We start from the raw sequence: 16,416 nt of genomic DNA, 5'->3' as shown, positions 1-16,416 counted from the left end.
AAGAAACCGATGTGTTGTATTTGACAAATGGCTATCAAAATATTCATACATAACGCCCAACGCAGAATAGAGAAAATATTAGGAATAAGAATAAATATTAAATATTTGAAATAAGAAATTGATATTATTTTTATTCAAAACAAAAAAATAAAATTGATTAACGTATTATGAATTAGAAAATAAGAATCAGAATTAATTAATCTATTCCATTCCCTTGTTTGAAGTAAAATAATTCCAAATTGTTCTTTTGAATATTTAATATATATTCTTATGCCTAATATTTTCTCTATTGTGCGTTGGACCTAAGTCCTATCAAGGTGTCTGGCAAGCTTGTAATATGCGCCAGTGGAGAAATAACAATTCAACTTACAATTAGTTAAGTTACTAATTCTCTATTTATGTTAAAATATTGTATATTTGCCAATTATCTATAATTATTTATAAAAATGCGTATGTGTAGTTATACTATTTAGTAAGATAAGATTTAGTAAGATTTAATATTTCTATTTAATTACGACTGCATTCGGAAATTTTATCAGTTTTAAATTTATATTTATATCACATTATATCAGTTATATATGTTAACATTTAAATTATTTTTTTAAGTAAAAAAAATTTATGCTTTTTATACAATTTCTTATATATATGTGTTTGAAACGTATATATGTTTAGCTATATATAACCAAATTATAAGCTATTTATGTGCTGCTCCGACTGTAATTCTACCTAATACAATACAATGCAATTTCATGAAATCGTGGCAGTCTGTGATTCGAAAAGAGATCGTTCCCTCTAATACTCTTGTAGTAATAAATATAATATGTATTTCAGAGAAGCAAATCGAGTCCAGATATTTAATTAAGAAAATGATCCGACTCCCTCATGCTCTATTCACAGATCTTATATTTGTTTCTTATTTTTAATAAAAAAATGAATTAGAGCACGTAGCAGAGAATATTCAAAAAATATTCTCAAAAATAAGATTCTTCTCTACACGATTTATTCATGCAGAAAATTATATATTTGAGAATTGCTATAATTAATAAATTCACAACATTACTGAGCCAAAATTTGAGATAGTCATGCATACCTAAATCTGAATATTTTATAGACAAACTTTTTTAAGTATTGACTATACACAATACTAATTAAAAGTTATTAAAATTTAAAAACAATTTTTATTTTTTATTTTATAGTAAAATATTTATTTATATATTAAATAAATAATATTGAATAATGTAGAAAATGATAATGTTATAAATTAACGCTAGTTTTAATATTTTTATTATAATTATTTGTAAATATTTTTTGTTATGAGGACAAAAAGAAAAAGAGTGAAACTTTTGTGGATACAAATCTCTTTGAAATTAACTGTAAATAATTGAAACTAAATAATGAATCGTTATCAAATTGCGGATACGCGATAGAATAAGATACGTAGTGCAATAATCATATTTTGCTGCAAAATAAAATTTTACATGAATATTTATTAAAGTTTTTATGGAGTATATATAAAATTTGACCTGGTTAGCAATATTTCTTCTTTGTCAAATTTAGCATAAAATGCTGCAATATATAATTTTTTATAAAAATATTAGTAATGTAAATATAAAAATTAATTATCATATTAATCAGAAAATTATACTTAATTTTTGTGCATTCAAAATTAATGATATAATCTTTAGAATTAATAATCAAATACTCTATGACATAATTTTATGGTTTTGCCAATGTTTGAAAATTCTTAAATATTCTCGCAGGTCTTATATTCGCTTTAGATTGTTTGACTTCTTGAGAAAAGAACAAAAGCTACTCACTGGCAAAGCGCGGGTCGTTAGTGGTCGGTGGCGCCGGTGCGTACCAGGGATGATGGTGCGACGACACCGCGTGGGACCGCATGGGATCTGTAGCTGTGGCGGTGGCGCCGACGCCGGGTCCAGCATGATGATATGGCGATAGTTCCGCGGCGCAATATTGATACTGCGACGTGAGTTGCATGGTAGCGTAAGGATTGCCCATGGCACTCATACCTCCGCCGGCACCGCCGCCGGCACTACCGGCACCGCCGCTGCCGCCGCCGCCACCGGGGGCGGCTCCGTTGGCAACGGAAACCGGTCCGGGGGTGCTGCCGCCGGGCGTCGAGCCGCCGTGTAACGGCGGGCTGCCGCTGCTCGCGCTCGAGCTGCCGGTGTTACCGCCCACCCGGGCGCCGCAAGCCGTTCCGTAAGGCGAGCCCTGGGAGTGTGTGACGACTCCGACACCGACGGCAGCGGCGGCGGCAGCAAGTTCGAGTTTCCGGTAAGACTCCTCGATCGGCGACAGAATGTCAGTAACGCTGAACGGCGTCGTGTGGACGCCGCCGGCAGTTTGCACGTGCGACGAATGTTGCTTCGGCGATAGGCTCATCGCCAAGTCGATACCGTTGAGATCCGACAACAGGCCGGCTTGCTCCAACTGCGATTGCTGCTGTTGTTGCTGCTGTTGCTGCTGCTGCTGCTGCTGGTGCTGATGATAAGTTGTAGCATTGCTGTTACCACCTTGGTTACCACCGCCGTTTCCGCCGCCGCCGCCGCCGTTACCGCCGCTCATCTCGGCGAGCCCGGCGCCGTCGAAGTACTTGAAGCTCGCGCCTCGCGGAATGATGAGGCCGGCGCTAGCCGTGACAACGGCGTGACATTATGACGCTATTGCTCTCGACTCTGTACGTGCACTTGTGATTGCCGCTTAGATAGCGTCGCCGATGATCGTTGCTTTATTTGTATTCACGTTTTCGATAGATAATGGATCGATGATTGATCGACTTGGAACGTTTAATATGCACCATTGGAATTTCAACAATTTTTTCGCGTCTCACTCAAATCGAAATTGGTATATTTGTCTAATTATTTTCACAATGTCACAGGTCACTTGTAGATCGATAACATTTAAGTTTTGCAAAGATAAAATTGTGTTTTTTTTTTGTTTATTCTTTTAGTTGCAGTAATTTAAAGTGGCATTTGGTGATGTGAATCAATTTGGAAGTTATGATTAATTGCAACTCCATTTTAGAACAAGAAGCAAGCATTTTTACTTCTAGTCCAATTGCCGGGAAATTTTCGGAAAACTGACGTTAAGTGTAAAAAAATTCTGCTTTTACTAACACCAGCGTTATTTGTTTCTAAAGTTAATGTAAAGTTCAATTGTCGCGAGTTAGTGATCGTCCGTTTTTCTTTCTCTGCGATTACAATGTTGTACGAACATCGCATAACTTGCACATAGTTTACAATCGCAAAAAAATCTTCACACAGACACAAATTAACGTTTCTTTTTAGCAATTATCGAGCTTATCTTCACTGTCGAGTTTGTCTTCACTGCGCGCATCGATGATGGTTTTGTATACTTTTACATTATCATCATCTTCACTTTATTTTTTCAACACTTTCCCCAAAAGCAATTTCAAGGTCGACATCAATCCGATATCACGTGACACACAGGAACCATCGTACCCAATGGAGCGGAAGTGCGGTCGGCCGGCGGCCGACTCAGATGGCTCCCGAAAGTCGTTGAATCCTTTAATAACGTGTCGTTATTGCTCTTTCATACACGTGAACGAAACGCGAGACAAACAAGGTCGCGACACACGACACGATAGTCTTACACACGTGGTCGAGAATAGTGGCCGGCCAGAGCCGGCCGGCGGCCGACTGAAATCACGCGGGAGTCTTCGAGTCCTCGGATTCCGCCGATAGAGAGACGATAGTAGATGTACCACTCTACGCTTCGCCTCCACCTTCGTCGAGGATACACTCTCTCTCCTACGGAGAAAAGCCGCTCTATGGATGGATGGATGGATGGATGGATGGATGGATGGATGGATGGATGGATGGCTTGGCTGGCTGGTTGGGTGGCTGCTTGCCTTGCTGGCTTGGCTGGCTGGCTGGCTGGCTGGCTGGCTGGCTGGCTGGCTGGCTGGCTGGATGGATGAATGAATGGAGAGGACTTCTGTCGGGTACTCCTGGAGAGGTCCTCACGGCCGCTTAGACCCACTCGACCAGCACTCGCCCGCTTCGCTCGTTCGCTCGCTCGCTCGCCCGCCCGGGTACAGGCCCCACAGCCTCTCACGGAGAACCCGTACGACGACACGATGAGTGGAGTGCCCACTACGGAGAAGTGCCTGCTACCAAGAGTCGTGATGAGATGCCCCCTTTTGCGTGTGAGAGAAGGGTTTCCATACCGTCGCAGAGAAAGGCGCGGAGGGGCTGCGACGGGAAGAAGTGGATGCGCCGAGGCCGCCGCACGACCATTGGCCGAACGCCACCAATCGGGTGACGCAGTCGCACCGTCCCATCGGTCATTGGCGCACGCCGATCGTCGTCGCAACCCATAACAGGCCGAACCCTTCGCGATAGCTGCCACGTTGTTGGCCTTATGCAAAATCAGCCGAAACGCGTTTACCTATTGAAGCTGCGCTCCGAAGGTTGCAGTGGCTGCGACGCGAAATGTGGTGCGATCGTTTAACTCGGAACCGCCCATCCGACCCCGCCTACGGGACGGAACGGAAGACGAAAGGGCGGAGAAAAGCAAGACAGAAAAATATTTGCGGCACACGCGCCGAAATTCTCATCGAGGCTCAGCGATCGACGGTACTTTTCGATCTGCGTCGGCTGTCACGCATCGCTCCCAAAGCGTACAAATCCGGATCTTATCGAGAGAAATCCTGAGTTTGTATTACTGCTAAGATTCTTGTACGTTCCCGGGCAAACGGGACACGCGAAGATTCTTGTCATTGTTCTCTTGTGGCTATCTGCGAACGCGGGACATTAGACATTGCGTTCAGTGATGTTAATCGGACATGATTTCACGCGGGTGATATTGGCAACATTTTTTTCATCTTGTGTATATATGAGGAATTCAATGCTTTGGTGCATGCTGCTAGTGCAGACTAAACGCTGTTGTACACAAATTTAAGTAAAAATTTGACATGTAAGAATCTAATATAAGCATTTTGAGCGATGACAAGTTTGACTAATATTCTGGCAAGCCATGTGATAATTTGTGCTAAGTTAAACATAGTCACGCGCGCGTTCAGGGATTTATTAGATTCCTAGCAGCAGAAAAATAAAACTCGCGCGTTTATAGTAGTTTAAAAGTATTTACTTATTCTGTTTTCTTAATATATTTTTTTTTTGTTTTTAGCTGTGGAAATAATAAAGAAAAATTTATATCCGTAATGTCTTTAACTGCTAAACGCACAACTACAACGCATAACAATTTATAAAATGCATCATATAGTTAACAGTGATTAAACGGGGTTTTACAAACATCTCATGCAACCTTCTAGGCGAAAGAAATCATGTAACCATTTACGGGTTAAATATCTTTAATTATATGTGCTTTTGTGTCAATTTATATAATAGTCTTTGGTGTATATTAGTGCATCTTAGTATCGACGTTCTCATTTGCTATAAATTATCAATTCACTGTCCAAATACAGCAAATTGTAGATATACATATAATCATACACAATGAAGATACAATTATATAGTGAAATAAAAATATGAAATAAAAAACCTATTTTTAATTTTAATTATTTAAAAAAAATAATAAATATAAAATAAAATAAAAAATATAAAACATAAAATTTAACCACTTTATTAGCTGCATTATTTATTTATTTCACTGTTGTTGTTTAGCTTGGTTAGGATTATAATATTTATAATCCTAATAATTTATTTGTTGAATTAAACGAATTAATTATTAATAGAGCAATAAGAATTAATTATCAATAAAGCTATCTTAAATTACACGAATCTATTAATATTACTTAAATATTTAAATATTTAAAATTTAAAAATAATTATTAACTAAATTTATTTGTGTCATGTTGATAACATTCTTATCTCAGTAAAAAGAAGAAGTTGACATTTAATGCTAAAACATATTTAAATAATTCAAGTATTATACATATTTACATCAAATAGAAAATCTCTAATATTATAATCTTATTTTTCAACAGTACAACAATATTGCTTTTGATAAATTCAAAAATGCTGAAAATTTTTCTGGCACGCATAATATCTATAAATAAGTCTATAAATTAAGTCTGCTTCATTATTCATATGTGCGTGCGTATAGTATATAGCGTCAGTCATGCGAGTGTCCGTGTGTATGTACGTGCGTGCGAGCATGCGTGCGTATATTCATCTGCTACACAAATGTGTGTGCGTGCGTGATGTGGGTCTTTATTTTCCGAAAGATATTTATTAATAACTAATTTTTTAAGGAACTTGTTAAATACTGAAATTTTTTTATTAAAATAGAACAATTATTAAAAAATAGTACGTCATAGTAACTCAGAATATTGTGATATACTTTTAATTTATGGCAAATGCATCAAAATACTACCAGTGAAGCTATTAGAGTTTACTGTCAAAGATATCTAAATAGACGTCATGAAAATCAAAATCTATTTTGTTCAACTTGTATGAAAATATGGTAATGCTATTTTAGTAGCAATTAGTGTAAATTTTCATTACAGCATGCGGCAATTTTTTCGAGAATTATAATCAGAATATCTCAAACCAATATTTGGCGTATTCTATGTCGTCAGTGGCTATTCCACGTCAATATACATCAAATTTTAATTCCAGCAGATTACAACAAAAGAATTATAACAGAAGAATTTTGTCAACAATTCTTATGTCACTATCGAGTGAATGAAACATTTTTTTCTAAAGTGTTGCAGACTAACAAAGAAAGAGAGAGAGCTACATATCGAAGCGACGGTTGTGTAAACCGTCGTAACTTTTATTACTACAGTGACCATAACCGTAAATAATTAGGATAAATAGATTATTAACACGTAATACTAAACGTGTGATGCGATATTTTTGATGACACTATTATCGATCCATATTTTTTAGATGACATTGTAAAGCAGGTTTAATTTTAATTTTCTGATTAGAAAACTTCTTATTCTCTTAAAAGACTTACCTTTAAACTTTCGGCAAAATACATAGATGCAATTTGATTTAATATTTTTCCACTTTATTCTGGCTGTCAGACATCGTTTAAACGTTGCATTCTTTAATCGATGGATAGACCGAGGAGATCCAGTGGCTTAGCCGCTCATAGGTCATCTGATTTGACTATCACTTGAGGGGTTCAGAGGAAAAGTGGATCAGTCCATTATTGTCAATTGTTAGGAAATTAATTCTAAAGTTAAAATTATTCTAATTGTGTGCTACATGTACACTGTTTTTCATAGGTGCTATAGTTTCTTTTAATTTTAACTTAAACATATGCACTCACTTTTAAAGCATTCAATGAAAACTGTTCAGTTTTTGTCAAATTTATACATGGATTTAAAAAAACGACTTGGTCCACTTTTCCTCTAAACCCCTTACTTATAGATAAAATCCAAAATATTATGTTTCCTCTCCAACCAGAGAGAACATGATTCAACGAATATGTGAGATATATCAAATAATTTCTACACAAGGATTGCGAAGAGTATATAATAATTTTAGACGTAGATTGTAAACTTATATAGAAGCAAGAAGACAGCTTTTTGAGGAATTAAATTTTCACGAATTAGATTATCAATCTTTTATTTAGATTATTGTACTAAAAATAAATTATTTTATAAAAATATATTTTTTTTTTAACGTTTGAAAGTTCACTCTTTTTATAAAGATTATTCTTTTTGTTCATAAAAAAAAACATTATAATTTGTTTTATCTCTTAAAAACCTTATTAAATTTTTTTTTTTGTTTTATTCTTTTAAATTTATTTTAAAAAACATTTCTAATTAAAAATAATCTAAAGAATATTATAATAACTTACAATATTTGTTGTATCTACTACTATTAAGATTAAAAGAAAATATATAAAATTTATTTTTTGCTGTGTTTACCAAGTTTTTTTTTTAGTAAAATTAAAAAATTAAAAATATAATTTATCTCCAAATATCTATAAACACGTTAGTTATCATAAAAAGAAGTAATTGTAATAAAAATAATTATTTTGTTATAATTGCTAATCTTAATCCTGGAAAAAGTGTGAAGATAAGTCGCTCATTTTTTTGGTTTTAAAACCCGAAAAATATTAAAAGTAACAAAAAAAATTTAAAGAAAAAAAAAATTTTATTTTTTAGCTCTTTAAAAATTTGCAATTAAAATATGCCTTTATTGGTAAATGTTTACAAATACACAATCAGGCTCGATCAGGCACAGTCTTGATTTTCACATATGTTGTCAAGAACATAGTTCTCAGTAATGTTTTTGAAAGATTTAACGGTCGCTTATTATTTATTAAAAAGTTACGAACAAAATAAGTTTCACGTAATTTTCGGACGCCAGTAAAGACTTGTCCATCAATAAAAGATACAGAATTAGTTTTTCGTATTGCCCTAGCTTAGGAATTTCTAAGAAAAGTCATTATGTCATTGTCATATAGCAAATATTTTGCTTGTGTTATAAAAGTATAATCAGACATACAGTTTCTGTTGCGAAATCGTAGCCTCAACATATTGTTACACGAATTTCTTTCTTCGACATACAATAATAAAGATTTTATTAATTTAATAATAAAGATTATATTAATTTGTGTAAAATGCAAGTGATACGATGAGAAATAGTGTCCTCGATGTCAAAAGATAACATGTGTACATAATTGTTCATTTTGATATTCCGAGCATTTTCACAATGCATTTATATTTATTTGCATGTAGTAAATTAAATGCGTGTGCAGCCCCTGCAGGATAAAGGCAAAGCCCCTCCCTCAGCACTCCATCCCCCAAAAAAACTCTAACCTAACCTAACCTTGCCTAACCTAACTCTACTCCAAGATGTGTAAGGGTTGAGTTAGATTAACATTTTTGTCGGTAGGGGCGCAGGGGGAGGGGCTCCCCCTTTCCTTACCAATGCATTTTGTTTACTGTTTGAATAACAAATCTGCTAAGAGTATGTTTTATTAAATAAACATGGTATCCAAAAGTTACGTGTAATTCGTGAAACTTATTTTGTTAAATTATAACGACGGCTGTAATCTTGTGTTTGTTATTCAGGATTATGGTCTTGATAACATATATGAAAATCAAGACGATCGACTGTGTATTTGTAAACATTTACCCTTTTACCATTTAAAAATCTCGAAAAATGGCCTCCAAAATTATTCAAAATAACTTGATTTTAACTATTATAACATGCAATAAAAAATAAGGGTTTCTATTTTAAAAAATTGTGATGACCTTGACTTTATCTTGCCGACGCCACTCAAAATTATATAAAGATTATTATTCTATTACCTCTTTAAGACCAAACTTTTATGTGAAAGTTTTTTACAAATATTTTGCGTTTGAAATATTTGTATTTTTACTTGGGATATTTTGTATCTGTCTAGTATATACATATGTGTACAGAAAGTATTCATTTTGATTAATATATCAAAATATTTTAAACAACAACACAACAAACAAAAAACATTTTTAGGATAAAATTCTAGATAAAAATGTTACGGATGTAAAGGACGTAAGATAATAACTTTTTCACTTTTATCTTGAATTCTTCTATCAAAGCTAGATTAAAGTCAACATAAATTTTTTAAATAGTATTATATGTATATTTTTTTACGTTTTTAAAAAGTTTCTTTTTTTCTAAATAAAATAATATATAGGAAATATTTACATAATATCTGAAAAATGACGGGATTCACATTACATCAATTCAAACACTAATCATATGTACAAAAATTATTTATTTTATTTAAAGTATTTTTTTTTGCAATCGATATAGCGTTAGGTATGACCAACTAATGAGTAGATAAACTTTTAGAGATCTTTCAGAATTGCCTTGAGAATCCTCGTCACGACTGTTTGGTTGGAATGTTGTAGCAAAACCCATTTATAGAAATTTTGAGCTTGAAAAATAGAAAGTAGTCGCAAGAGGAAGCAAATTGAATGAATGCGGCGGATGTTATTTGTTTTGTGGCCAAAAACTTATATACGGCCATGGTATTCGGTTAACATAAATAATATAAATTGAGAATAGATCTTTGGTTTATTCAAATTATTGCGTAAAATGTTGTAAAATATACTTTGCACAAAAAAAGTAGCTGCCGTAGCTAAAAACTGCGTGTGATAACTAAATTTTAGTTGTAATATATGGACAACTAACATCTTAGCTGTGATAGCTAAGATTTCATTTAGTTGATAAAGTTTAGCTACCTAATACACAAGGTTTAGCTACAGTATATATTTTAGTTAGCAGTCACACATATATTGTGTCAACATATATTGTAGCAATTAGTTGTAGCTTGTACACTATTTATATGTGGGAGACACAACTTTTACTGTCGTTGCAAATATTTTTGCTATGACGATAAAACTGATGCTATATCCAAAATAAGCTCTAATATGTAGCTAAAAATGTATCCAAGGTAACTACATTAATTAGCAATAGCTACCAAGTGGATTTTGCTCTTGCTATGGTTCAGGGAAGTTGCAGAAATATATAAGAAATAAAATGATATATTACATATATATATACATCGATAGACGTCTATTAGACGTTTCTTAGACCTGTTGTTCTCCCTGGGAATACTCTGTATAATAAATGTCTCATCCTGTGTGTATGTGTATATAGAATTCAATATCACTTGTAATATTACTATCTTCATGTAAGTCGCTATTTTTGTTGTAATCTTGCTGCTTTATTGCAGATGAATGTTGTTGCTTTATATCAATTTTTTTCTTTTTTATTGGTATATTTGTGGCTTATGGCTGTTGCTCAACATTTCCTATGGATTGTTGCAGCGCAATCTGAAATGTTAATACCAAGATCAGTTACGATCCTAAAAAAATAAACTGACAAAATAATAAAACCGAATACGAAAAAAATAATGCACAATGAATACCTCATCTAAATATATTTTAAAATTATTTTGAAATTTTTGTCGGGGTCCAATGTTTGGTATTACAATCTTAACATCTTCTTCTGTTAAATTACTGAATTGATCGGCTTCTATTTCTTGAGCTACAAATGAGAAGCATACTTTATATGCATATACCCAATAAACATTAGGACATTCTATGTACGTCCTATGTATATACATATATGTATATTGTATATTCTATGTATATACAGAAAATGTGAAAAGTATATAAAGCGCATATCCTATGTATGTGAAATAATTACCACATGTATGTACATAGGATGTCCATAGTACATACATAGGTATATTCCAAAAATATGCAGTGTACATTTGTGGTATATACATGGGGTATATTCCGAGGATGTGCAGTGCACGTTCGCAGTATGTACATAGGATATATTCCGAGGATGTGCAATACAAATTCGTGGCATGTACATGAGGTACATTCTATGTATGTACATAGTATATACAGTACGTTTTTTAATAATAAACAATTTTCATTTATTCGGATATTTATCTACCCAATTTTTGAACAATTAATTTATCTAAATTCCCTGTGTTGGGATTCAGATATTAAACTGATAGAAAAAGTTATTACATCTTCAAATTGAAGACTTCAATATTATTACCCGCCTTTTGCAAGTTTTATATAGTTTTCATGATTAAAACTTAAATACGAGATAGATAGCGCATAATGCGTCACATAGCGGAAAGCGAACAAACTAATAACTGATTCTATGTATATCCATAAATGTACCTACATCAGCGTATATCGTATGTATGTACGTTACATGTATTATATACACATGGAATGTACACGAGATATATTCTATGTATGTACAGGCAGCGATCTCGTTCAAATATACATGCTATGTATATTCATAAATGTACCTACATCAGCGTATATCGTATATATGTATGTTACATGCAGGGTTGGGAAGTAACGCGTTACTTGTAACGCTGTTACCGTTACAATTATTTTTTTTCGGTAACTGTCCCTAACAGCACACGATATCCTGCGTATCATCCCATTTTCATACTCATTCTACTGTGATTATCCGTTAAATACTAAGATCAATCCTATAATATCTTTTGCAGTATTATTCGCACACGTATAATCTCAGGTTTGACTCAAACGTACGGAAGTGATACGTGCGCACTTCTATCGCGCGCGTATAATCTCAGGTTTGACGAGACCAGCACTCAAGATCTATAGAGAGAAGGTTACCTCAGGAAAACCGGTTGTGGGCGAGGGATGATGAAGTAAGGGGGGAGCTAGAAACAGCTTGGTGGCGAGGGGCGATGAAGGAAGGGGAGAGCATGATGATCTCATCGACAAACAGTAGCTGTCTGAGATAACTTCTGTTTGCCGATGAGATCATCATTGCCTTTCTTGCCGCTCGCCCCGCTCAGCATTTGCCCTTCTTGCCGCTCATCCCTCTTTGCGCGTGAGGTAACCTTCTCTCTATATAGATCTTGACCAGCACTAACCTGCGCCATTTACATACGTAATTCCTTTTCCCGCTTGCCCGGCATCAAGTGACACCACGCAACACCACGTATCCGAGGTTTTACTGATATTGAAGGTAATTCTTTTTTCCTTTAAGTTTTGTTTCACCAAATAGTGAATAAAGTGTAAGAGCTAGATAGTGTTTGTATATAATTTTTGTAATATTTTTATTATTTTTTATGTATTTGTTAAATTATTTTGCTTAAAATATTTTAAGGTTATGTTCGTAAACTTGCATTATAATTGCCTCTCACCTCTTTGGTTCTTGGTTAAATATACAATATATTTTCTTAATTATTTTTTAAACAATGTCTTAAAAAGATGATTTAACATAAAACTGTTTTCAGTTCGCAGTATCGTTCCTTTGAAGTTCTCTAGCTTAGGCTTCTAGAACTTTATTTTATATTGTAAGTTTTATGTAAATATTTTTACGCTTACGGTCGTAATTTTGAAATACAAATATCAATTAATAAGAAATTGACTGATTAATTAACCTAATCTAAATTATCCTATACAATATATGAACGCGCGCGCGTTTCAGCGCTTGGCTGTGTAAATGTGTGCATGTATATGTGATTTACTGCAACATTCCCATTTTCCTATCTTGATACTGTTTTTAAACTATAGACCTTCTTGCGAAATTCTATGGAAGATGATACCGCGGACATACGATGATTCCTAGAACGTACTACGTACATCGCAGTACATTTGAGAATGTTCTGAGAATATTACAATTATACTTTTGCGATATTCTCAGATTGTTCTCAGTATCTACATGTGCTGTTAGGGGTAACGGTAATAGCATTACAAATTTTTTTTGTAACAAAAAAAGTAACTTTGTTACATTTTTCGGTAACGAGTAACGAATTTAACAGTTATTTTTAACGTTACATTTTTCAAATTTACTCTATATATCTACGAATTTATAAAAAAACTAACAATAAGAAAACTTTTTAATTTATATTTACAGCATCTAAAAATTTTTAAGAAAGCTGGTTTACAACTTATTAAAAATTTTTCTTATTTAAAATATCTTATTATCAAAATTATTACTTTTATTATATATTATTAAAATTATTACACTTTATATTAATAGCGATATCATTATTAAATTTATATCATTTTTTTTACTTTAATGAAAAATAATGTTCAAAAATTTTTAATGTTTACTGTAAATTTGTAGTGTTTAATTTAATCTTGTATTAGAAAAATTGTGCATAAAATTTGTATTATGCATAAAAAAAGTAACGGAAATTGTAACAATTCGTTATTTTTTGAGTAACGGCAACAGTAACAAGTTTTTTTTTTAAATTGGTAACGAGTAACGATAACGAGTTACTTTTTAGAAAAAAGAACGGTAACGGTAACGAGTTACTTTTATAAAGTAACTTTCTCAATCTTGGTTACATGTATATACATGGAATGTACACGAGGTATATTCTATGTATATACAGGCAGCGATCTCGTTCGAATATACATTGTATGTATATCCATACGATATCCTATGTATATCCATAAATGTATCTACCTCAGCGTATATCATATGTATATACGTTTGATATATATACATGAAATGTACACGAGGTATATTCTATGTATATACAGGCAGCGATCTCGTTCGAATATACATTATATGTATATCTATAAGATATCTTATGTATATCCACAAATGTATCTACATCAGCGTATATCATATGTATGTACATAGTATATACAGTACATTTTTTTCACATTATGGATATTTCATGTATATACATAAGATATCGAATGTTTACTGGGTATTGTCTATTTGTCTAGTGAGGGAGAAAGAACACCTACAGGAAAAGAATTTACGGAATATTTATACGCAGCGAACGCCGCGTATACTAATCGCTACTATCGTTATGTATAAATTATTTTACATACCTATAAAATATCCTATTACTTTTTCACTAAATCTCCAAGCAATCAGCAGATGAATTGCCGTATTTGTAGCCATATTAACGTCTATAACACGATACGCAGACAACACATAGCATGCGACACAGGACGACACAAGACATTATGCGAGGCAATGTATATATAGGTCATTGCGTTAGCTTTTGTTTTTTCTTTGTTTTACTCAATCACTAACTCATTCACTTGCTGCTGCAACGCTGCTCACGCCAATTGTGCACGGCTTAACGAAACGATGTTATATATACAGGGTGTCCCAGACCTACCGTAATACCTGTTAATGGCAGATTCCTGAGGTCATTTGGAGATAAAAATTTTAATGCCAAAATGTCGAGGCTGCTCCCATACAGCACACAAAAATTGCATACACATTGCATCAATCTTTCATCGTAATGTTGCAATATTGCAAATTCACTGCAAAATGTTGTTGCATTATTGCTGTGGGATTGCAGCAACGTTAAAATGTCCGCTTTTAGAAAGATTGTAACGAAATATTACAGTAATATTGCAATGTAATAAATTTGCAATAATGCATTGTTATTGCAATCTTAGAATAATGTTGCATATATTTTTATTTATTTATTTGGACATTTATCTGTTCGATTTTTGAACAATCAGTTCAATATCTGAATTCCCTGTGTTGAGGTCGTATCAGAAAAATTAAACTGATAAAAATAATTACTATGTCTTTAATCTTACTAGCCACTCTTTGCAAGTTTCATATAATCATCATGACTAAAACTTAAATACGAGATAGATTTTGCAACGCGCGTCGCATAGCGGTAAACAAACGAACTAGCGATTACCGAATATTGCTATTGCCACAGATGTCTATACTAGTACTAGATCGCTAACTTTAGGCTTTGACGTATGGAAAAACTGAGGCTGGCAGGATTTCCGGTTTCGGCCATGACACCCTACAACAAAATGGCCGCTTAACAACTGCTCAACAACTGCTCAGCAGCTGCTCAACAACTGCTCAACAACTGCTCGGCATCTTTCAAGAATTTTTACAATATTATCAATTTGTATCACCACGCCGGGTATCACATGTGCATACGCACGTACAGATATAAGGCCATCACACACAAAATGACATAACTGCATATGCATAGCATAAGACCGTCTCGACCAATGAACATGCTATGTAAATCAATATGGCACCTTTATGCTAGATGTTCATTGGTCGAGACGGTCTTATGCTATGCATATGCAGTTATGTCATTTTGTGTGTGAGGGCCTATACACATTACACACGCATTGTCGCCATTTTGTTGTAGGGTGTCATGGCCGAAACCGGAAATCTTGCCGGCCTCAGCTCTTTTGACGAAGTTAGCGATCTAGTACTAGTATAGACATCTGTGGCTATTGCAATGTTATTGGAATGTTGCTGCCACATTCTCATGAAATATTACAATTACAGGTTGCAATAATGTCTCAACAATATTACATTGCAACTTGCAAGATTGTAACATTGCTGCAATGTAATTGCAATGTTCTGTGCTGTATGGGCTATAGTTTTTGAACAGGAAAGGTTTAAAGTTCACCAATCAGCTTGTCAAAATTTTGCACGCTTAGGGACATCGCATTTCAAAAGGGATGCATTTCGCAACATTTTATTCAGCTCACTTTATTCACTTTACTCAGCTCACTTTATTCGCTTTATTTCTTTGTATACTGTTCGCAAGACTGACAAATTTAATAACAATAATAATTTCTATTGTATGAAACACAATGCGCGTCGAACTGTCAAAGCATTCATGTGAAGCGTACCATTAACAAGTGACATCTCTCATGTGATGAGAGAAAATCAATACAATCGGTACGAAGTGTGATATCCGTAAAATATTGTGCAAGGGTCCTTTCGAGATGCAATATCCCTGAGCGCGCCAAATTTTGACAAGCTGATTGGGGAACTTTAAACTTTTCCTGTTCAAAAACTATAGCAGCCTCGACATTTTGGCATTAAGATTTTCGTCTCCAAATAACCTCAAAAATCTGCGATTAACGGATGTTACGGTAGGTTTCGGACACCCTATGTACATATCGGTTAGTTCCGA

At 34.0% G+C, this 16,416-nt stretch overlaps 1 protein-coding gene and 1 long non-coding RNA gene across 2 annotated transcripts in view; both read right to left on the bottom strand.

Moving 5' to 3' along the window:
* LOC105677859 (homeobox protein Nkx-2.4-like) overlaps positions 1 to 4,860 on the bottom strand; it is an 85,334-nt gene extending 80,474 nt beyond the window's left edge. Inside the window, exon 1 of the mRNA XM_012376738.2 lies at positions 1,818 to 4,860. Within this exon, the coding sequence (XP_012232161.2) occupies positions 1,818 to 2,589 (772 nt within the window). The 5' untranslated portion in view covers positions 2,590 to 4,860. The remainder of the gene's footprint in view (positions 1 to 1,817) is intronic.
* A 5,426-nt stretch (positions 4,861 to 10,286) lies between these two features.
* Positions 10,287 to 15,688, bottom strand: LOC137000820 (uncharacterized). The gene is made up of 3 exons (XR_010890994.1): positions 14,327 to 15,688; positions 10,894 to 11,012; positions 10,287 to 10,798 (listed from the first exon to the last, which is right to left on the bottom strand). It is a non-coding gene; the product is annotated as an uncharacterized lncRNA (long non-coding RNA).
* Positions 15,689 to 16,416: the final 728 nt, after the last annotated feature.

Source organism: Linepithema humile, chromosome 6 (genome assembly GCF_040581485.1).
Source record: "Linepithema humile isolate Giens D197 chromosome 6, Lhum_UNIL_v1.0, whole genome shotgun sequence".
Classification (NCBI taxonomy): Eukaryota; Metazoa; Arthropoda; class Insecta; order Hymenoptera; family Formicidae; genus Linepithema; species Linepithema humile.
Note: the sequence above shows the minus strand (reverse complement) of the source record. Positions and strands in the feature narration are given on the sequence as shown.